General features: G+C 43.7%; 1 protein-coding gene across 2 annotated transcripts in view; it reads left to right on the plus strand.

Moving 5' to 3' along the window:
• The first annotated feature begins 550 nt into the window (after window positions 1–550).
• PID1 (phosphotyrosine interaction domain containing 1) overlaps window positions 551–24,296 on the plus strand; it is a 199,777-nt gene continuing 176,031 nt past the window's right edge. The window contains exon 1 of one of the 2 annotated variants that reach the window (XM_028150822.2): window positions 551–836. In XM_028150822.2, coding sequence (XP_028006623.1) covers window positions 807–836 — 30 coding nt within the window. In that variant the 5' untranslated portion in view covers window positions 551–806. Of the gene's footprint in view, window positions 837–1,168; window positions 1,232–24,296 lie in introns of those variants that run through there. The other variant, XM_054723407.1, reaches the window with a different exon arrangement.

Consider the following 24,296-nt stretch of genomic DNA (forward strand, 5'->3'; position numbering starts at 1 on the left):
ATCAGTCTGTTTTCCTTTCTTCCAGCTTTCCTCACCACCTGACCTAACACTAGCTCACAGGTTTCCTCGGTGGGCTGGTGGACTGCCTCCCCAAGCAGAATGGAAGTTCAGGGGACCAGGAACACTGTCTTGTGTTCTGTGCGGCTCTGTCCTCGGACCCCAGCTTAGAGCCTGGAGCATAATAGGTGCTTAGTTAACTCGAGTCGGATGAATGGAAGTTTGCCTCCCAGCACAGTGCCAGGCTAGTCACAGGCGGTTCAGAGATCCCCTGCCTGGAGCTTGGGGGGGCTACAGTTTCTTTCTCTAGGAAGGCATGCTCTCTAGGTCCTTCCCTCCACGGTCCGCGGGGAGCAAGGCCCCCAGCTCTGGCTTCCCCTCTCTCCCCTCGCCGGGATCTGGGGGCCACAGCCCTGTGCTCCCCGACCCCCGCGGCTGTCAGGCGGGCGCGGGCCTGGGCATGCTCAGAGCGAGCAGATCCTGAGGCGGGTGGCGGCGGGGGAGGAGGAGGGAGCGGTTGCCGCCGCCGCCGCTGTGCGCTCGCGGCCCGGGCGGAGCTGCGCAGTCTTCTCGCTGCTGCGCCAGGACAGCCGGCGCGCAGCCGTGCCCACAAGTTGCCGGCAGCTGAGCGCCGTGCCGCCTCCTCCTGCTCGAAGCCCCCTTCGCCCACCCCGCGGCCGTGGCCGGCTCCGGACGCACATCCCTGGGACACCGACCCCAGATGTAAAGCGGACCGCGCAGCCCCTCGCCCCCAAGCGCATCAACGGAGTCTCGCCAGCGTCTCCTCTGCCAAACCCCACGGCTGGAAGATGTGGCAGCCGGCCACGGAGCGCCTGCAGGTAAGTGGCACCGGGGCAGCCAGGGGCCAGCCTGGAGGAGGAGGTGGCGGGCCAGAGGAGCCGAGCTGGCGCCTTTGCCCACTTGCTGGGATTTGCCCAAAATATCATGTAAGATGCATGATACTGTGGGCTTAACCTAGTGCCAGGCAGGAGTGAGGGGGGTAATGCATTGAGCGGCGTATCACAACTTTGGGCTTGGGGGTGCTTGTTGGAATAAATGAGGTTGGACTTTCTGACCAGCAATGTTAGATTGTATTCCACTGGTCTGGGGTTAGGATTTTTGTATCCAGAAATTTTTCTTCTTTTTGTCTCTAGGAAAGACAGGACAAATGATTTGTGAAAGCATCCATTGGCCAATAATTTGGAAATATCAAGCTTGGTTTGGCTTGGTCATGGTATGCTACTTATTTCTTTTTCTTCCCCATTCGTTGGCGCTCTCCCTTCATCTCCCCTGAACCTCAGCTCCCCCAGATATTTGAAAATCAGAAGTTATGTCCAAGCCAGGAATAATTATGTCCTGGGTCATCCCATCAAAGTTTTCCACAGCTGTCTACTGAGACCCCTTTCGTTTGGATCCTGAAGCTCCGGAATTGGGAAAGAGGTCACAGTGAGAAAGAGCTGCGTTGTCCGAGGGGCCCCTTGGGGCCCCGGAATGGCCCCGACTTGAGGTTTGATGACTTCCTTTTGCCCGAACATATTCTCAAGAGGGGGGGCAGCTGCTCTGCCAGATAAAATGCACGGAGTCCTGCAGTTAAACTTTTGGCAGGCTCAGAGCCACATTGTTCCGTAGTAAAGTTTGAAGAAGTGCTTAAGTGGTAAAATATAGCACCGTTGGAGTGTGTCTGAAGAGTTAGGACGGTGAAGGCCAGGCGCCCTGGCTGGCTTGGAAGGTTTCTCAATGAAAATCCCAAGCTGCAGACTGCTCCTCAGAGGCTGGGAGAAATTAATCTGTGAGTTCTCACACTGAGGAGTCACCTGCTGTCGCCTCTGCAGTTGCCAGAGGAGATGCCCCACAGCCCCTGTCCACTCCACTCCGGCCTGAGACCAATGATGCTCCCTTGAACAGAAACGGAGCCACGGGGCCCACCCCCCAGGGTCTCCAACAGATGAAACAAGAAAAGGAACCTTTAGCCTGAGAGTGACCAGCTTCTAACACCCTCGCTGTCTTAGTGAGAGAATGTCAGCACTGGGTTCTGAATGGTTGGCCAGAGGTGATGTAAATGGATTTCAGCTGTGGCACCCGTGACACCTATTGTGCATGGGAATTCCTCCTTCAGTTTGGGGTGTGGATTCTGTTCTAAAGGAGGGGTAACTGAAGGGTGGGGGTGGAGGGTTCCCCATCAGGTGAGGTGGGGAGCTCTTGGACACCCCTAGAGAGCTGAGAGCACCGTTCTTTAAGATGGCTCTTCTGACCTGGTGGTCGGTGCTTGGGCAGATTTTGTGGATTTTGTCCCTTGAAGTTATCTGTGCCGGCCCGTTTCCTCTATGGACTGCTGTGTGCCCCGGACCCTTGGCAGGAGAGAGCTCTGGCTTGCGTTCCGCGTGGCGAGCGTTGCTTGCTAGAAATGTCCTGGCTCTTCTGTGAAATGTACACATGTCCATTTGGCAAGTGTCTGGTGTGTTACGGTTTGTATTTGCAATGCATTTATTTCACTTGGAGATGTCATGTTGAGAGGGCCTGGGTGTGGGCTTCCAAAGCTGAGGTACACGGGGCTGATCACTGACTAAGATCAAGTCACTGCTGGAACTTACATATCAATATGGGGCTCAACCTCATGCTCCCCACATTTAAATTAGCAACCAGCCCAGGGCCCTTAAAACTGTTTCCAGCCTTGTGATTATCAAAGTGAGCCACATGGAGGGAAAAAACAAAACAAAACTTATTCATATTCATGGCCTCTTCCCAAAGAGCAGCTCGACACTTCTTTAAAACACACACACTTTGTATGTTTTTACTTTTCACTCTGGGGGAGGGAGATGCTGAGTGTGAGGTGGTGAGTGAGCCGCTTGTAATAGTATTTTATTTACATTCCTTGTGGTTATCTTTGTCATGGTCTCTGACGTCTGGGATTTTTTTTCTTCCCCTTTTTGCCCTCAAGGCATCACCATATAGGAACGTTGGTTTCCGATTCCTCTGTGGATGGGATGCCTTAGCTTGCCCAGATTCTGTGGCCATAGGGAAATACATGATGAGTCCCGCTCTTTAATGAAGCACCACCCATCCCATACAAATCTCCTTGACCTTCTCCTGTAACCTCATTAATTTTTGTCATTAATTTTTAATGCCAACATTCTAATTTAGATGAGCTGGAGTGAAGAAAATGCTCCAAGGATGCTTTCCCAGAGCTTCCTGTTAGGATTAAGGAGTCAATCTATTGTACAGACACCTAGAAACAAAAGAGGCATGGGAAGCAAAGAACGGCATATTTTCTTAGTTGGTTTGAGTAGCTCCTATTTGATGAGGCCCATGCAAAGGGTCTGTGGCCCAGGGAGTGTGGCCGAACTTTGCTGAGGCTCGATGGTCACCCTCTAATTTGCATTTGAACAGATGGCATCTTTGATCCAGTAGGAGTATCATGATCAATACCCACTTTTTTGCCAAACAAAACAATGCTGGTATTTTCTGATTTGAGGATTTGCTGTTTGACCCAAATCCAGTCCAGGCAAAGCGACCTGTTACCCCAGCAGGCCCGAGCTGGGAAATTTCCCATTCAGTCACACAGACCGCGGCAAGTTCGTCTGCTCCCTTGAATGTTAAAACTTCTGCTGCATCCCACTCGAGCCCTCGCTGCAAGCTTCTGCCATGAAAAATATAATAGGATCAAAAGGGATATGAGGGTTTACATGACCACCCCAACTTTTAAACCTGAAGGAAATCTGAATTCTTCCCTTTCCCCTTCCCCTCTGAGCAGCAGACTTTTGTTCTTGGAAGGAATGGAGGAAGTTATACATTTTTAAAGAGAGAATTGAAATAGGCTCTACTCAGAGAAGTAAAGGGCACTTTTGAATAGAAAACAGCTAGGTATGGATTTTAAAAAAATATAGATGAGATTACCTCTGGCCTCAATATTTAAAGTTTGCTTGAATATCCTGATTGTCTTGATTATTGGAGTGGATCCATTAGAAGTGACAGACTCATCCATGTCAGAGTGTGAGCTCACTTAGATATAAGGAACTTGGATTTCCACTTTCCCTCTGAAAAGTGGAGATAGAAGAACCATCCAGATCATCAGCTAGAGACCATTAGACCTGGCCCCCCAGACAGAGAGAAAACCTTGGCAGATATGACATTTTCTAGGCAGACCAAATGGACAAAAGGAACGTGGAGCAAGGAAGATAATGGCAGCGGCTCCCTTTTATGGAGCACATGCTGTGCGTGTGGCACTGTCCTATGGAGTTTTATTTGAATTACTCAGCTCACTTACCCCCCATAACCACTTTTATCCCCATTTTTATAGGTCAAGAAGCTGAAGGCTAGAGAGTTTAAATGATTTGGCCGGGGTCAGACAGCTAGAAACGAACTGGGCAGGCATTGGAACCAGGAGGTTTGTCACCAGAGCTTACCTCTTCACCACGTCTCTGTAGGGCAGAAGGCTAATAACACAAAGCAGGATGCTCTGCCTGTGTTGGTGCTGTTGTTGTTAATAAGTAGAATCAGCACCCTGGTGGTCTTGTTGGCTCAGAGAGGCGCTTTCCTATTTCTTGTTGAAGCAGCGTGGTTACCTATGTTGACCAAGGGCTACCTTCTTTTGGATAGCCCACATCTCTGAGGGATGCAAGCTGCTGTGTCATACTTATACTGAAATTCCAAGTGCCATTTTAAAAAATATACTTTATTGATTATTTACAGAGAGGAAGGGAGAGGGATAGAGAGTTAGAAACATCAATGAGAGAGAAACATTGATCAGCTGCCTCCTGCACACCTCCCACTGGGGATGTGCCCGCAACTAAGGTACATGCCCTTGACCGGAATCGAACCTGGGGCCTTTCACTCCGCAGGCCAACGCTCTATCCGCTGAGCCAAACCGGTTAGGGCCCAAGTGCCATTTAAGAATCTCTTCAAGTGGAGCACATAGCATTTGTTCAAACTAGAGACCTTGAAAGCTGGTGGTCAAGCCGGATCATGTCTGTAGTCATTCCACGTATAGACCAAAAATGGCAGAAAGAGAGGGAGGAGGTTGGAGAGTTCAGGAGCAATTTCTTAGGAATAAGCAATAACTACTTGTACAGGGGCACTGGTCTCTCACTAAATCAGTTCTAGATTTTGTTATTTTTCTTCATCCCTTTGAACAAGCACAAAGCATTGGGCCTTATCGTTCGTAAAGAAAACTTGGATTTATCATTAATTTACTTCCCTCAGAAGTAAAATGCTATCATTTTGGTCTTTCTCTGAGTTTGTCAGCAAAATCTCTACCAAGTGACTTGCAAAATGCTAGCCTTGGAAAAAACCTCTCTGCCCTTTGTTTACCCATTGCTTCATGTTGACTGTACTGGGTTATCTTGGGGTGTTAGGCAAATTTTGCACTTTCTTTGATGTTCCAGGTTAGCTCTCTCCTCCCCACTTCCCAAGCGCTGACTCTATTGTACCATGTAAATTATTAGTCCTATAAATCGGGTCCTGGAAGTGTCGGCCCTGGACAGCCCAAGGCTGCTGGGGATCAGGCGCCCTCCACAGTACTATTTGACTCCGAATAGCAGCAGTTCAGGGACCCGTTAGTGGTCAGCAAATAAAACTAGTCCAGAAACCCTCAATGACTACAGTGTGCTTCCCTCAGCCCCCTTGGGCCCACATCTAAACGGAGGCTTTGTTTAAGTAGAGCAAGAAGAAATAGTTGAGATGTTTGTCCACAGACCTCCTTGGAAACTAGTGGGATTAGTTGCTATCATTTTATGTTAATTAAAAAAAAAAAAGTTTTCATCCCAATTTACCTGCTAACCAGTGATACAGCATCGGGGTGTTCCCCAGGTCCAAGCCCTCAGGCCAAGAACTGGGAAAGGACAGTGTCAGGGATAAGGCACAGGCTCGCTTGGTGCCTTTGGTGTATTTCCATGCTGCCAAAGTCTCAGCGAGCTCTCTCAGTGAATGCAGATGCACGTGGGTCGCTCATCTTCCCGAGGACTCTTTCTCAGGCCCCAGGGCCCAGGGCCTCCTCCCACGTCCCTCATTTGTGGCAAGCGAGGTCTCACTTTGATAAGGGAGGTTGCAATAGTGAGTAAAATACCATCTCCTCTGCTTGTTGAAGCCTGTAGACGAGTTGGGTTTTTAATCACTTGCACCTTTGGCTTTCATAACTCACATGGTTACTAAGGGACCAAGATTCAGATTCAAACCCTGGTCTCCAAGTCTTACTCATGGTTGTGGGTTGACTGGAGTCCTCCCAAAAGATATGTTGAAGCCCTAACCCCATTACCTGTGAATGTAGCCTTATTTGGAAATAGGGTCTGTTCAAATGTAATAGAGTTAAGATGAGGTCATATTGGATTAGGCTGAGCCTAAATACAGTGAGAGACTTGAGGACACAGAGGAGACACAGGACAGGAGGCCATTTGAAGGTGGAGCCAGAGCATGGAGTTATGCTACCACAAGCCAACGAATGCCAAGGATTGCTGGCAACGTCCAGAAGCGAGAAGAGTGAAGGGTGTATTCTTCCCCAGAGCCTTTGGCGGGAGCACGGCCCTACCAACATCTTAATTCTGGACTTCCAGCCTTCAGAACTGTGAGAGAATACATTTCTGTTGTTTAAAGCCACCCAATCTGTGGTAATTTATTAGAGCAGCCCTAGGAAACAAATATACTAATGAAACCATATTGCCTTTTGGCTATGTTCTCTGTATTTCTGAGGGCTGGTATGCCTAAAGTTTATACGCTGGGGCACAATGAATGTGCTTATGCATTGTGCTCTTTTTAATGCTGAGTGTGAATTTATTTACTGTGGGTTTGAAAGAAAATAAAAACAGACAATAGGGAGCAAATGGCTTCTCTCTGCCTTATCTGCTACTGGTCAACATCCTAGGAAAAGGCAACAAATGGAGGGCCTCTGGAAAATACAGCTGATACCTGCTTCAAGAGAAAGTTAACTTCGTTAATTAAAATTATGGCTGGTTCCTGGCTGGAATGGCTCAGATGGTTGAATGTCATCCTGTGCACCTAAAGGTTGTGGGTTCGATTCCTGGTTGGGGCACATACCTGGGTTGCAGGTTTGATCTCTGATTGGGGTGAGTATGGGAAGCAACTGATCAATACTTCTCTCTCTCTCTCTCTCTCTCTCTCTCTCTCTCTCTCTCTCTCTCTCTCTCTCTCTTCCCCACTCTCTAAGAATGCCCTTGGATGAGGTCTAAAAAAAAATACCCGAATACCGCTGGTATGTGAAAGCCAGTCATGTAAAGCAGATCTAGTGATACTTTTTCAGACAGGCTGAGACCAAGGGAGGGATGGGGGTGTATCCTCAAAAACAAGCCAGTCTGTGCAGGGTCTCTGGGTGGTGGCTTTTGGGATTTGCTCTTCCCAATTAGGAAAAGTGTAGATTGATTTAGAATCCATTTCAAATCCGCCTCCAGGACAGCCTTGGAGTGTGTCTGGTTGATTATTTGTATCTGGTTGAATATTTTGTGTTGTTTTCATTTTCACTTGGTAACGGTGTAAATTATTTTAATGAAGAACCCGTTCCTATTCTGGGATTCACTTGTAAGACAAAAGGGAGTTGTCAGGAAAATGCCCCTTTTTCATGCAGGGGCCATGGAGGTGCTGTTTCCAGTCCCAACGAGGGTGAGGAGCCTGGTCGCTACAGAGCAGCTCTTCTGGGTCGCATTTCTTAGGGTGGAGTGGCTCACGTTTTAAAGTGCCCTTTTACTTCTTATTCTCCTCCTGGGAGGGAGTGAATACTGCCTGTGTGTGTGGGAAGGGAGAGGAGTGGAGAGGTGCCAGGAGAGAGGGACTCCTTAATTGTTATCCTTCCTCAAGAATAGATCCATCCTAATCCTTGCAGTTTCTTTGTAATTGTGGGTCTGAGGATAAACACACAGCTTCCGCAGGCCCTTCTGCCTACCGCAGGCTTTGATGCCTTCCCCTCAGGACGGCTGGCTTTTCCGCAGGTGTGTGCCCCCTGTAATGTGGGGTGGTGGAAACTGCTGTGTACTTCCTAAATCTTCTGTGGATGTTCCCTGTGGCCTGAGCAGGGGCTGGGATCAGGGGACTGGTGAGTAGCTATGTTGGTTTTGACTTAACCTCTTGGTAGCTTAGCATATTTCCTAGGGTTGCTGTAACCAAGCACCACAGACTAGGGGGCTTAAGCAACAGCCTCACAGTTTTGGAGGCTGATGTCTGATATCAAGGTGTTGGCAGGGTTGGTTCCTCCTGAGGCTGTGGGGGAGGATCTGTTCCATGCCTCCCGCCCAGCCTCTGGTGGTTCGCTGGTCAGCCTTGGTATTCCTTGGCTTGTGGGGGCATCACTCCAGGCTTCTCATGGCATTCTCCCTGTGTGTCCAAATTTCCCCTTTTTATAATGAAGATATCAGTCATATCAGATTGGGGCCCACCCTCCTCCAGTAGGGTCGCATTTTAATTTAATTAATTGCATCCATGTTGACCCTCTTTCCAAAAAAGGCCACATTCTGGGGGTTAAGACTTGTACATATGAATTTTTGAGGGATAAAATTCAACCCATAACTCTCAGTGTGGAGTTTTCTTTTTGGTATCCTCCATGCACCAATATTATTCTCCCTACTGGGATCAACCATCCAAGAAAAAGAAAAGCAATGAGAATTTTTTCCAAGTAAAAGTACCGATGTGAAATGGATGGAGTGGTGCATCTGTTACATGCCATGAGGTCATGACTACTATTTTATACTTGATTGAAAAATACAAAATAATATATGCTTAGGGTATAAGGTAACAAATCAGACAGTTTAGAAGTTTATAAAAAAGTTAATAATCTTTGTCCTTTCTCTCATTCTCAATTCCACCCATGAAGGACACTCATGTGATCTGTCTGTTATTATTTTTCCAAAACTTGCCCCAGGTTTTTGAAAACATATGCAAATGTATAGATACATATTTAGGCTTCCTCACATATCTCAATAATATAATCACTATATATGGGTGTGTGTATATATATAAAGAAACAAATATATAAATATATATTTACATATTAAATATATACAGGCTGTCCCAAAAATGTATATACACTTTAACAGTTGATAGCTCAATTTTGAAAATGAAATATATGTTAATAAACACTGCCTTTATAATTATTCAAAGTGTGTGTATACATTTTTTAAAACACTCTGCAATTTTTTTCCCCATGAAAATGTTTTAAGACTCTCTCTTCTGATCAGTACATGTAGCTCCAAATCATTCCTTTTAGTACCTACCTAGAATTTTGTGGTGGAGCTGGACTGTAATTTATTGAGTCCTCTCTCTTTAGGGGAATATTTCAGACATGTCCATGTTCCTTCTTTTTCCTCCCTTGTAAATAATACTGTTATAAGGATCTGAGCCTTATCCTTGTACTTGTATTTCTCTAGACAGAACTGCTAAATTGGAGTTGCTGAATCAAAGTGTAAGCATGTTTTAAATTTTAGCAGCACTTTTTTTGAGAGTTCTGCTTTTTGATCATAAGTGTCTGATTTTGACAAAGATGCAAAGAAGATAGTTTGCTGGAGAAAGGATAGTCTTTTTCAGCAGTATGATGCTAGAATGATTGGATATCCATATGCAAAATAACAGCACCAACAACCCTCAAAACTTCAGTCCACAGCTCACTTATACTGTATACAAACATTCACTCAAAATGCATCATAGATGTACATGTAACACCTAAAACCATAAAACTTGTAGACAAGAACAGCAGAGAATCCCTGTGACTTCAAGTACATCTGTGTAAAGTATCCAGATAATGGCCTGGCCGGCGTGGGTCAGTGGTTGAGCTTCGGGCTATGAATCAGGAGGTCGAGGTTCAATTCCCGGTCAGGGCACATGCCCAGGTTATGAGTTTGATCCCCAGTGGAGGGCGTGCAGGAGGCAGCTGATCAGTGGTTCTCTCTCATCATTGGTATTTCTCTCTCCCTCTCCCTTCCTCTCTGAAATCAGTAAAAACATATTAAAAATAAACTATCAAGATAATGGACAGATCCATCACACCCAAAAGTTTCTTTCATTTGGGCAAAGATTTTTTAGAACAATAACAAAAACACATTCAATAAAAGAGAAATTGAGTAAATTGGATTTCATCAAAATTAAAAAGTTATCTTTTAAAGATATTTATAAGAGAATGAAAAGATAAGGCACAGACTAGGGGGAAATATTTGAAAATCTTCTCTCTATATAAAAGCCTAATATGCAAAGTGTCCCCTCCGGAGTTCAACTGACCAGGAGTTCGATCACTTGCTATGATGTGCTATGACCACCAGGGGGCAGCATGGAATGAAGGAAGGCCCCAGCTGGCAGCAGGCAGCTGGGAAAAGGATGCCCGGCTGGCAGCCGGCAGCCACTAGGGACCCTATCCATGCATGAATTTCGTGCACTGGGCGTCTAGTATATCTATAATATAGCACTTGTACCTAGGCTAAATGAAGAACTCTCAAAATTCAGTATTAAGATAACCTGATTATTTTTTTTAAATGAGCAAATGATTTGAACAAAGAGATTATGTGACTAGGAAGCAAACACATGAAAAGATGTTCAACATCATTAGACAGTAAGAAAATGCAAATTAAAACTACAATGAGATACTGCTGGACAACTAGAGAATAGCCAAAATTAAAAAGGCTTTGACTGTACTCAATGTTGGTGAGGATGTGGAGGAAGCGGAATTCTCAGATGCTGCTGGTGGGATGTAAAATGATTGACAGCAGAGTAGCAGATGCCTGGGGCTGGAATGGGAAGAAGGGATTTGAAAGGGCCTGAAACTTTTGGGGGTGTGGAATATGTTTAACATCTTGATCATGGTGATGGTTTCATGAGATATACATATGTCAAAACTCTCAAATTATGCAGTTTATTATATGTCAACTATACTTACATAGAGCTGTTAAAGTCAATGAAATATTCATCGTATGCCAGGTACAGTGCTGGGTGTTGGGGAAACTAAACACTTCATAGTGTCTGTCCTCACGTCTGTGAATTCTGTGTAGCTTTCATTTTCTTTAACTGGAAATTAAAATTCTAACCCAGAATGTAAATAATATATTCTCTATTTTTCTTAGAGTTCCTTTCTCTCTTTTCCAAACATTTCATTTAGTTCTTGAAATGACATTTTTCATCAATTCCAATTTGCCCTAGGATTTTAGTGAAACTAGTAGTTGAGCAAGAGACGAAAGCCAGACTGAAGGAGGGGGTGGAAGTGGGAGTTCAAGTTGGTGTCTTTTTTATCCTTTCTCAGGATGGCCCCTTTCTCATTTACAAATATGACCACTGGCCCTGGCTGGTGTGGCACAGTTTGTTGGAACATAGTCCATATACCAAAAGGTGATAGGTTCCATTCCCAGTCAGGGCACATACCTAGGTTTTGGGTTCAAACCGTGATCAGGGTGCATATGGGAAGCAACTGATCAATGTTTCTCTCTCACATTAATGTTTCTCTCTCCCTTCCTGTGTCTCTAAAAACAAAATATAGCAAGACATATCCTCAGGTGAGGATTAAAAAAATATGGCCACCAGAAATTTAGATAGGGTTCAACAGCTTTACCAATGGCCATTGAACTTTAGTAAAGAGCATATTGAGAAGCATTCACAAAAGTAACTTTAGTTTAAAAATGTTTTTCCCATCAAGGAGGAAAATTTGAGGCATTTGACTTAATCTCTTAAAGTAAAGGTCAAGAAGTATAAGGCATGTTCAGTCAATATGTAAGGAGATTATTTGCATATTGTCCAATCTAAGGTCTTATTGAGGTGATGGGGATACTGTTAACAATGAACAGGAACAGCAGGTGTAAACTGAATATCTCCTGGCCACCAGGATGGGTGGTCACTCCCATGTATGGGGGATAAGATGCTCAACCACTTTTCCTAACTGTATTCGCTTTGTGGGGTGGAGGAAAGAAATGAAATACTAGTAGGTTGAGGTGAGGGACAGCAGATGGATTAGAAAGCTAGGGAGAGGGGCCACTGGGGAGTTGAGGGGGTAAAGGATGTGCAGACAAAAAGTGAGGAAGAGATGGCAGGGTGGAGGGAGTTACACAGGCACACAACACTCCTGGCATGTGTGCAGGCCCCTCAAAAGTCAGCTGACTGTCACATGGTCAATGCAGCTGTTGGCAGTGGATGCATGCTTCCTTCCAGTTCCTTCCAGCAAAGACATCGATGCTCATACCTGCTCAGGGTTTTGAACACTTTGGTGGACTATCTGGCTCCCTCGGAAATACAGTGTTTTTAGATGAAGAGCCTGGAAACTTTGTGGAGAAAAATAGAGCATATCCAAAGGCACAGGGGTGGGCAGCTTGAGGAAATGGGAGGTGATGGGAACACTTCTTTAGGCTACGAGTTAGGCTCCCTGTGGTTTACACAGTCTACCAATGGAGAGACCATGGGGTTTTCAGTTGGGCACTCATGGATGCACATTTTGGCTGAGTCAATTATTTAGGGGTTACCTCAGCCTCTGATTTGTATTTTCTCAACTTTAAAATGGGGGTAACAGCATTTAGCTCCTGACTATCGATTGAAATAAGGAAGGCAAAGTGCTTAGTAAGGTATTTGACACTTTGTCAGGAACCAGTAAATACTAGTTTCTCCCCCATTTCAGATCCTGGGGTAAACTAGGTAAAATGCAGCACAGCATTTTAGAGTCAGGTGGCTAAGAGAGGTTTGGTGTTTCCCAAAGTGTGTTCCATGGAACACCAGTTCAGTGAGCTGCTCATGTTAGTCTTCCCACAAAGGGTTCAGTCTTTAAATAAGTTTGGGTAACGCTAGGTAGAACAAAGTGAGTCTGGCTTACTGCAGGTCTTCTCATAGCCTTTACGATGCTGCTACCCCACGAATTCCCAGGTGAGAGAGAGGATAATCTGTTCCTTATAAAGGAGGTTCCCCCAGTCCCCGGCGCTTCAATACAGAACCTGAACTTCAAGTTGACAGACTGTGGGTCTGAGGTTTGGCTCTAGCTTAGAAAAATGTTTCCTTTGGCCCCGTTCAGTGTATATAAAAACTTGACAAATTAGTCTTTAGGATTGAAAAATTAAAAGAATTTATAAGAAAATCTGGGCTTGCTGATTATCTCCAAAAATGGGAGGGTCTCAACACCATGAGCCTGGATTCTCACAGTGACCACTGATCATCCAGTGTTCCATTGGGATGGGATGTGGCTTCCGGCTCGTCCAAGCCTTACAGAGCACATCTCACTAATTTACATAATCTGCTGGGAACTTGAGTCTGGGACCAAAGTCTAGGCCAGGTCCTTCTCTTGGCTGATGCGAGAACTGAATCCCAAGTTCATGAGTGTTGGAATCAGGATCGGATCCTTGGTCTCCTGACTCTCAAAGGCCAAGGTGATAAATAATTGTGTGACTGAGTTTATTTGTTCAGTACCATTCATTGCTGTCCAGGCACAACTCTCATAACTCACCTTTAGCTTCCCGGAACCTAATTTCTTTCCCCTCTTTTTGGGGAGCTTGTGCAGCTTGAGTGGGGGATGCCGGGAAGACATGCACAGGAATTGGAGTTGCGTTGCCTTTCTTGTTTTTTGATCTTGAGCATCTGGGAGGGCCTTCAGGCAGAGGTGGGAGCCTTTGCCAATTTTTCTCTAAATGCAGATCTCTGTTTCCTGGATAGCCCAAGCCAGGCAAGTGAAATTTCTCATTGTTGGGGTATCGGCTCATTTGGGGCATTGTTACTGCCAAACATTGTAACAGATTACTTCCCCAAAAAAGGGGACGTTTGCAGGGTGGAGAGTAGTTTTTAATTTAGTGGATTTCAAATTTTCCTCACAGATTATCAGCCTAGGAAGAACTATTCAAATGCTCTTTCAGGAAACCCAATTGAAAGACATCTGTAATGGTGGCAACCCCTTTATATTTAAGAACCCCCATTTCCACCCCCCAAAAACACTCAAAAGTACTTTGCCCATGTCTCCTGGTCATCTTGGGAGCAGATCTGCAGCCGCATTCGCTTATCTTGCCAGGGATGTCACTGTGCTACTTAATTCTGCCATGTCCTGGAGAGTTTCGGGATTCTGATGATGTTTAGCATTAAGTGTACATGGAATTCGCCAGAAAGTGGCTTGAGCTATGAAACAATGAGTTGGACCTCCCTCACTCTACCAATCTGCTTGGTTCCTGAAAGCACAAAGCTATGCTTCCCAATTCCCCAGCTCTCCCACATCCCTCTGAGTTAGCCTGTCTAAGCTATAGGTTTGACAAAGTTGCCTATTGCTCTTCCATCTGGCCTTTCAGTAAAACTTATATGAATTTTATTGCTAACTATTCTAACAATTATTGCACCCTATAATCAGACTCAGGTCTATCTGTTATTAATCTAGCTATTCATTCCCCTAATCTAATCTAGTCTAATATGATTTTTTCCTATAGCACCTTTTAAAACCAGAAATTCATCTGAAATAGTTTTTGCTGCACAAGGTTAACTCTGCAATAGCAAACAAGGAGAGAGGGTGCTGAATGCAAAGGTCCTGGCCAATATAAAAGTTCAGTAATACATTAGATGCTTATATAGTTCTGAAGAGGTTAGATTTTGGTTAGTAAGAAAAAAATTCAAATGCTTAGAAATTCTTTTTAATTAAGTATAGAAATATTGAAACATTACGCTAAAACTGAAATAAAACCTTCTAATACCAGTGGTATCAGGAAGGGAGGCATTTTGTTGTGCCCAAGAACCTAGACTAAGGATAGCTAATATAATTGAGCCTGAAACTTTTAGCTCTGAGCTTCCTAGCAGCCTAAGTGAGAAAAGAAACATAGCAAGTTACTTAGTCTTCATTATGTAATAGAAGAATGTATGTCAGCTCATCGGGAGCCCCCAACTTTTCCTTAATTTGAAGACCCTGGAAATTATCATGTGGTTCTTTATGTGGGACATTGTAACACAGACTGTTGGGCAATAACATTAGTTGTTGTTTTTGCCAAAGTTGTCTCTAGAAGCTGAAAAAATAAACAAGTCAGTAGGAATGCTAAGAGTGTTTATGTAGAAGTAGAAGTGGACATCTGTGTTTTTTTGTGTGTTTTTTCTGCCTAGCTTCATTTCCCATCTTCTCGTAACAGCGCCCTGATTTTGCTTTTGTGCACTATTCTTTCCCTACTCCAGTTGGGGGATAACTTCAGTCAGTTTAAGGGGGACTGTCAACCAGTATGTCCTCCTTTAGCTAGGGGGTCGATGTGTGTCCTAAATGGCTAGATTGATCAGACAGGTTTCTCAGGAGTTAGAATCCTGAGGAAGGTGACAAAAGGCTGAACATAGCCCAGACCGATCATTCTGACCACCGTGATCTGAAGAAACTCTTATCCTGCTGCATAGACCCAGGAGCTGCTTGATCTTTGTCCTTTCAGAGTTGGTCCTTCTGCCCTCCTTTCAATCCACTGTCACTGCAATCATTTGTTTATTTTTCTGCTCGAGTGAGCCATTGGTGTCCAGCGCTTGCAACCACAAACTCTGATTGCTATGCAGGTAGAATTTTCCATGAACCCATTGATATGCAGTCTTTAGATTCTGATTCACAAATTGTGATGTGTGGAGCAGAGCACATGTATGGAGAAAAGTGAGGGGGTCATGCTTAAAGGATCTCTAAGACACTAACCAGAAACCCATGGATGCACACATGTCCCTCCTGATGGGTCTACTTTTCTTGCAAAAAGTATGCGTGCTCAACTGGGAATGAAGAAAGTCTCCAAGCATTTTTTTCTTCTTTGGAATTTCTAATGCACACATCCTTCCTTTAATAAGTGCCACAGAACAAAAATAATCCTAATTATCCTATAGTCCTGGCTCACGGCTCCCATGTTCTGGCCCATCCTTGGAGAACGATTTTTGTCTTTGTTGTTTACAAGGGTGTAGCCTGACTTTGGCATCTGCTATAAATCTTAAGGTTTTTATAACTTGGATGTCACTCTTGCCTTCCTGCCAAATTTCTGTACTGAAAAAGGAGAGTGTCATTTTAAGTAATGATGCTTTCACTGCATCCAAAATAAATAAGGTAATTTTGGTACACATTATAAAATGAATCTCTGTTGTCTATGAGTCTGGGGTAGAAATGGTTTCAGGGATACAAACAGCTGTTTTGGCCAAAGTAGCTGAAAAGACACAGTCTCAGGCTGTCTGAGACTCAGATCTTGAGAAACATTTGTAGTTGTTGGTTAAAAATGTGAATGTCTCCTTAAGTTCACTCTGGGACAATGTGGGTTCTTTAGTCCAGAAAGTGAAATACCTCCAACTTTGGCAGTCCTGGCCTTCTGGGTAGAGAATGTAGTTCCCTAGTTAGTCTTCAAGACCTGCTTTGCCACTTGATTTAATGCAAGGCGGAAATCTTCAAAACAAAGCTCTCTGGATCCAGGAACGTTCATCTGGCATCAGTTAGCTGTGGTGTCCCCCCGCCCCCTTCCCCGTTCTACCCCCTTGTCTTTTCTCTAGGAGCTCGATGCTTTGTGGAAAATGAATGGCTTTGCAAAAGTGCAAATTTGGGAGAGTGTTGTACAACCAAAGAAAATTCAAATTAGTAGTCCCCCTGTGAGAATCCTCTTGGGGAAATTAAAATTATATTTAAATATTCTTGTATATAGTACAGCCAATATCTGTTTTTTTGGATGTTGACAGACTGTCTGAAAGATACAGCTCAATGGTTTTCTGGAAGCAAGGCGGTCTAGAGAATGAAGAATACAGTCTGAAAACCTACTGTTTTTAGACTCTCTGCTGTGTTAATGGTAAATAGCCCAGACTCAGTGCTGATCTCTTTACTCCTTGGCCCAGAGAACAGGCATTTTTCTTCATAAGGTAATTTAATGCCCTTGTAGAATAGGGGCTGACCCGTGAGATATGTGCGTGTCCTGAAGAGGAGGGGACATGTGCTGGCAGGGTACCTAGGAGCAGGGCAAGCATTCAATGAAAACTTGGAGGGAGTCTTTTGAAAATAAAACTTGATTTGCAAGGATCTCAACTCTACATGTTAGGTATGCTTACTCTGTGTTTTGGGGCAACATCTGTGTTTTATCCCCTTAATTTTTTTTTTTTTTTGAAAGAAAGGAAGGGAAAGAGAAACATCAATTTGTTGTCTCACTTATTTATGCATTCACTAGTTGATTCTTATATGTGCCCTGACTGGGGATCGAACCTTCTTGCTTCTCTCTTCCTCCTTTCCTCACAATTAATGAGCGTGAAGTTCTTTCCATTCCTAAATTTCTTTGAACTCTCCTGCTAACTGCTGAGTCTTTTAGACATTTTTTATAGCTTTCCCAAGGGGTGATCACCACCTCTCCTTTCTCCCATCTTCCTTTCAGTAGCTGAAAGGAAGATGGGAGAAAGTCACAGCTGAATTGGATAAGAACGAATTTGGCTGTTGCTTCAAAGGCATTGCTTTTTGGGGACTATTTTAAAAAAATCTTTTGTTCCTTTTTTTGCTTTGATTAAAAGGGCATTTATCTTTCCATTAGATGGTCATCAAAACTCATTTCTTGAGAGAACAAATGAAGTAATTTTGATTCAAGGACTGGAAGAAATTGATATACTGTTGATTTCTTATACAATGCACTTTAAAAAGTCTATCTTGGAACTTACCACATATGTGAAGGACCTGATGCTATTTATCTTCTTTTTGTTTCAATCATAGGACCCTCTAAGTGGGACATTTAACTGTGCTTTGATGCCATTAACGCCTACTGGTAAATAAAAAAATGTGTGAGAGAGCAAATTATTTCTCATTTCTTGCATTTCTATGGGCATCTCAGACTCAGGGGGATTTTTATGCAGCATAACAATTTTATAAGTGTTAATATGTTTTTTAAGCTTCACATTCTAAATAGGAGCAGAAGCCTGCCTCAAAAATTTAAAACTAGATTAAATTTGGCCAAAGCAGAATGCAAACTCATAGTTCTGTTACAACTCACATCCTTGGGGTTCTGGGTAGTGACTGACAGGAGAGTAGACACAACTAAAATGCTCTTATTAGGGATTAATAATTCTTGACCTATGGATCTTAGAACTAAGGAGGGTCATGGAATTATTTCAAGATATCTGTGAACCCTATGTGCAATATATATACAGTAGAGGCCTGGTGCACAAAATTCGTGCTTGGGGGTGGTGTCCCTCAGCCCAGCCTGCACCCTCTCCAATCTGGGACCCCTCGAGGGATGTCCGACTGCCCATTTAGGCCCGATCCAGGTAGGAATCTAAATTTTGGGAGGATCAGGCCTAAACGGGCAGTCAGACATCCCTCTCACAATCCAGGACTGCTGGCTCCCAACTGCTCGCCTGCCTGCCTTCCTGATTGCCCCTAACTGCTTCTGCCTGCCAGCCTGATCACCCCCTAACCACTCCCCTGCCAGCCTAATTGATGCCTAACTGCTCCCCTGCCAGCCTGTTTGCCCCTAACTGCCCTCTCCTGCAGGCCTAGTCACCCTTAACTGCCCTCCCCTGCAGGCCTGGTCCCCCGTACTGCTCTCCCCTGCAGGCCTGGGTCCCCCCCAAATGCCCTTCCCTGTAGGCCTGGTTGCCCCCAACTTCCCTCCTCTGCTGGCATGGTCACCCCTAACTGCCCTCCCTTGCAGGCTTGATCACCCCCAACTGCCCTCACTTGCAGACCTGGTCCCTACCAACTGCCCTCCCCTGCTGGCCTGATCGCCCACAACTGCCCTTCCTTGCAGACCTGGTCCCTCTCAACTGCTCTCCCCTGCTGACCATCTTGTGTCAGCCATCTTGTGTCCACACGGGGGCAGCCATCTTGTGTGTTGGAATGACAGTCAATTTGCATATTATTCTTTTATTAGATAGGATAGAGGCCTAGTGCACAGGTGGGGGCCGACTGGTTTGCCCTGAAGGGTGTTCCAGATCAGGGTGGGGGTTCCCTTGGGGCGTGGGGCAGCCTGGGTGAGGGACCTGTGGTGGTTTGCATGCCGGCCATGTCCCCCCGGTGACCCAAGTGGAGGCCCTGGTATCTGGGATTTATTTATCTTCTATAACTGAAACTTTGTAGCCTTGAGTGGAGACCAAGTCAGGTTAGGGCAGGCTGAAAGCTTGGCTTCCTCCATCACTGGGGGCAACTCAAGCCTCCTGCTCTCTCTGTGGCTGCAGCCATCTTGGTTGGGTTAATTTGCATACTTGCTCCTGATTGTCTGGTGGGTGTGGCTTGTGAGTGTAGCGGAGGTATGGTCAATTTGCATATTACTCTTTTATTATATAGGATATCCTATAGACCAACATATGGACCTTGCAAATATATCAACCACTTTTCCAATCCTGTGTGTTTTATTAAAAGAAATATTTATTTAAACTCATTAATGATTCATAGTGGCTTTTAAACTTTATGCATATTTTCAATTACTGGTTACCAAAATACTGTGTGTGGGTCAACATCTTTTTGATTTAAAAGGGATAATGATATTTGAAAGAGTTGGGCACTATGGATTTGATTAATGCTGAGTATAGGGGAGGGTTAAAGTACTCTGAATTTCATTGAAATGAGTCTCAGTGCTTCTTCTCATGTCCCTTTCTCTCAGGCTTTACTTTCAGCAAATGTTTATTGATCTTTTATTTTGGGGTGAGGAACCAAACTAAATGATAAGGTGGGTCTAAAGAAGTGGTTACAGAAACTCCACATGCTCAAGAAGGTTTCAGGAAGTTAAATATAAAATCGATTGTTGTTATCATGGAGGAAACTTGCATCCTGAGATGTGGTGAACTGTGAAAGATGAGGTCCTTTTTGTTGGGAACATGAAAGCTTTCCCTTGAGTCCTACTCAGGAGGATCCTAACAACTTAGGGGTGAGGGCTGTGCTACCTGCCTACATGTTGCTTGGGAGAACAGATATTTTATTTAACTGGGCACATTTTACCCCTAATTGGGTCAGAGTTCTACTATTAAGGCCAAGGGGGAAAATGGCAGGCATTGTATTGTCTCAACCACAGGTGCCTAATTTATAATAACGGAAGATGTGGACAATATGGTATCCCCAGATTCTGTGAGTTTCTTTATTTGCCTTAGAACAGGGGTCCTCAAACTTTTTAAACAGGGGGCCAGTTCACTGTCCCTCAGACCGTTAGAGGGCCGGACTATAGTTTAAAAAAAACTATGAACAAATTCCTATGCACACTGCACATATCTTATTTTGAAGTAAAAAAACAAAACGCAAAAACACCCGCATGTGGCCTGCGGGCCATAGTTTGAGGACGCCTGCCTTAGAACCTTGGTGCTTTCTCCAGTTGGTTTGGTGCAGTTATCTTGAAATTGACATAGTCCTCTGACATGAACGATCAGTTGTTGCTGGTCTGATATGGTATCAGATGGTTTTCTAGCCCATCTTCCAATAAAAGCATCTTGTCCAATGGCATGTGTTGAGAATTGCCAAGAGTACGGAAAAAAAGGAGACTTTGTGGTGAAAATAAAAATCTCATCTCAGTTTTCAGAAGTTTAGAACTTTTATGTTTGTTTGGACAGATGCTATTTGGCTAATTTCTTGTTTGGGAAAATGTTACTTAGTTTATCTCTTGTTTTTTTCCTCCTCTTTCTGCAGTCTTTTGCACATTGGATGTGAGAAGACTGTATGGAACAAGGCCAATGAATTAGGCAGAAACTTTTCTTTCCTCCCTTTTGTGGTCAGTGTTTGTGAAGAAATGTTCTTATCAGATGCTAAGGAGTTGCTTTGATGCTTGGGTTCAAACTTATCCACCATCCTCACCTCTCTACTTCTTTTCATGCACCTTAGGCCATTCACCGCACTTTAGTGTTTTGATGTTTGATGCCTTTCCTGTGTTGTTTCCTTAGTTGAAATATTATTCATTACCCACATGCTCTGCTCAGGGGACCACAATCCTGCTATAGCAGAGGAATCTGTCCCTCTTCTGCCTTTCCTGATCTCCAATTGCAATCAATCATCCCTTTCTTCTGGTGGTCCACAGGTTGTTCTTGTATTGCAATTAGATCCCTTAGCTCATTCTAGTTGTTGTGTTTATTAGAATTATTTGTGGACTTTCATCTCATAAGTCTTTAAGCCTTAGTTAGAAATTAGGGGCTGGGTCTTTATTTCTTATTGTGTGTATCACTATACCCAGTACAGTGTTTGGAATATAAAGCTGGGAACACAACACAAGCCCATGAAATATATTTATTTATATAGTGCTCCAGTAAACGAGTGACATTTTATAGTTATTTGTTAACTCTCTTAATTTCTGTGGAAGGTAAAGTGAGTAGTATGGCATACATGCCTTTATAAATCAGTAAGGATGCTAAGAGTAGATGTTGACTTTTGGAGAGAGAGAGAGAGAGAGAGAGAGAGAGAGAGAGAGAGAGCGCGCGACTGACTCTGCATTTATCTTTAGAACCAGCAATTAATAGGGCTGCGCACAATTCGATGTGACCATATTCAGCTCTTTGGAACATGTCCTGGGTCTCCTTGACATTTAAGTAAAATGTCATACATCGTATCTACCTTGTACCCAAGTTATTGCCTGCTTATCTTTGTTATACTTAATTTCAGGAATGCAAGAGACATCAATAGTCAGAGCCATTCATAATAAAGTATAATGAATTAAAATATGAAATATGAAAAATGTCTTATTTAGAGTTACATCTATTTCTTGGTAATTGTTTATGGTGGAGTTTCAGGTAGGAAAAATTGTTAGATTGCTTTTACTTACGTAGGATAAACTGAACTGCAGTTGGGCATTGTTGAGAAACCTGGAGGGCTCCAGGATTTCGCAACACATTATTTGTTGTGCTACAAAGCAAGGAAGTTCTCAAAAAAATTTAAAAGGATTAGGTCAAAAGGACACAGAAGCTGGCTTGGTTTCCTTGGGCCAAATATGGTACATGTTGAGCCTCAGAATAAATAACAAGTGTTGTGGATTATAGATCATTAAATAAAATAAGAATCTATGGGGCCATACTGTTATAAACTGATATAAAAAAAGTAAATAGGAAAGAAGGAAAGCTCTTTTTTTATTATACAATGTCAACTAATAAATAAGGCAAAATGATGTAATTAGAAAATCACTATTTTGCATCCATCATAATAATAATTGGTCCAAGCAAGAACTGTTACTGAATACTAAAAGGAGTGGGTGGATATTTGATGAACAGGATATTTGAATCATCTTAAAGTATCTCCCCACAAATTATCAATTGAAAAAAGGAAAATAGAAATCAAATGGGCATCACCTTAAACAATCAAATTTAGCATCACCCAGAATGGGGCAAACCATTATCCTGTGCCTCCTGATATGGTGCACTGGGAAGGACCACTTGCAGAGTGTTCCTGTCCAGGAGCACTTACTCTACCAAATAACTGGCTCATGTTCTTAAAGATACCAATGCTGAGACAGATGAAGAAAGGCCAGGACACTGTTCCAGACATGACCACCAAGTGCAGTGCAAGATCCTGAATTGGATACTGGACCAGGAAAATAATTGCAATAACTTAAGACTTCATTGAGTTGGTTGGTGACATAATTTTACTATGGTTATTCAAGAGAATGTTCTTGGGAAATGTATATTGAAGTTTCTAGGCATGAAAGGGGAATTACATCTTTCATCTGTATTTTACTCTCCAATGCATGTGATGGAAGGAGAGAGGAAGGGAGGAGACAGGGAAGGGAGAGAGAAAAAGATGGAAGGAGGAAGGGAGGAAGAGAGGGAGGGAAGGAGAGAGAGAGAGAGAGAGAGAGAGAGGAGGGGGAGAGGAGGAGAAAAGAAGGGAAGGAGGGAGATAGTGAATGTATGAGAACAAGAATATATTTTAAAAGCAAATGTGGTTATGTGGTAAAGGGTGTAACTATTCTTGATACGTTTTGGTAAATTTGAAATTATTTCAAAGTAAAATGGTAAAGAAAAACAAATTATGCATGCATGTTCACAAATGACGTTTCTGGTGGTTTTGGGCAGTGTCTGTTCTGTTTTGATCCTCACCAGGCACCCAGCACAGAGCCCAGTGGCTGCCACATGTAGGCAATTCTGAAATATTTGATGGTTGCATGGACCCCAGGGCCTTGAAGTCTCTTGAACTGTGGCATATTGATCTTTGCACAATGACAAATGCCTTTTTTGTATGAGCTATTTTCAGGTTCCGTTGCAGCTAGTTATGGCCTTCTAGCTAAGTTAGTTGTAGCCAGTGGGATGTAAGCAGATGGGAGCTTAAAGGGATGAGGCCTGCTTCTCTGTCTCCTTTCCTCTGTTCTGGTGGGAATGAGAATGCCATGGCTGCAGGTTGGAAGACTTTTTTAGCCCATCTCAGGGAGTCCTGCTCTCAGGATGGTGGAGCAGGAAGCCAGGCGGTTGGACCTCGATGCCAGGAAACTGCCACACTAGCCCCAGGCTGCTTACCCAGATGTCATTTCTTGTGAGAAAGGAATAAACGTCTGTTTTCTTTAAACCACTGTTATTTTGCCTTTTCTTTCATTTGCAACTGAAGCTAATCCTAAATGATACTCTGTACTTCCTAAAAATCATCATCATTGAATTTGTGCTCCTCTCTGAGCTTTATATTCAGTTTGTCCCATAAGCACATTAACTGTGGAAATCCTCTGGCCTTTAAACTGTTTTTCTTCTTCTTTCTGTTTTCCTGGAGTAGACATTTTCTTATTGAGATAGGGATTCTGTCCTTGAGTTGGTGGGTTGGTATTTGTGGTTTGGTGCAAGTACCCTCCTCTTTCCTTGTCACAGCAAACCTTCTCCAGTTTGCAAATTTGCTAAATTGGCCTGAAAAGACTGTGAGAACGGGCTTTCCTTGGGAGATTTCTTGTCCTGACAGAACCAGCTGGAGACCGGATGTGCAGAGGTAAGCACTTGGAATAATCAGAAAGTAGGAAATTTTAACTATTGCCAGTTGTCAAAAACATTTAATTTCAGTTGAAGGATTCGGAGCAGGTTCTTAAAGTGATCCTTCTGCCCGGGGAGTTTTGTTTAGCAAATCTTTGTACTTTCTGGAATCCACTCATGTTTTTACTTGTTCAGCGGGCGGTTCTTCTTTTGGAACTATTTATTGCCGCTAAGGTTTGTGGTGCCTTTGGTCCCTCAGATAATAAAAGGGTGTGTGTGCCCACAGCAAACATAAATAGAGGAGCTAACTCCTAGCTTGTTTATTGTTAGACTGGTATGTAAGCAACGGGCTTAATGCTGCAATTATGTGTCTGTGTGTTCCTGTGCAGTGAAATTCGGGAACTCTAAATGGACCTTGGAGGGATATTGTATGATGTTCTGTTAGTTCCTTTAATGTATTTATTTTTTAAATGTAACGTGAATGAAGAGTGTGTGTTCTTGCGTAATTCCCATCGTAATGTTATTTCACGTCCTGGGGGCACTGTAGTTTGAAGCATATTTGCCTT

The sequence above is a fragment of the Eptesicus fuscus genome, chromosome 11 (genome assembly GCF_027574615.1).
Source record: "Eptesicus fuscus isolate TK198812 chromosome 11, DD_ASM_mEF_20220401, whole genome shotgun sequence".
Taxonomy (NCBI): Eukaryota; Metazoa; Chordata; class Mammalia; order Chiroptera; family Vespertilionidae; genus Eptesicus; species Eptesicus fuscus.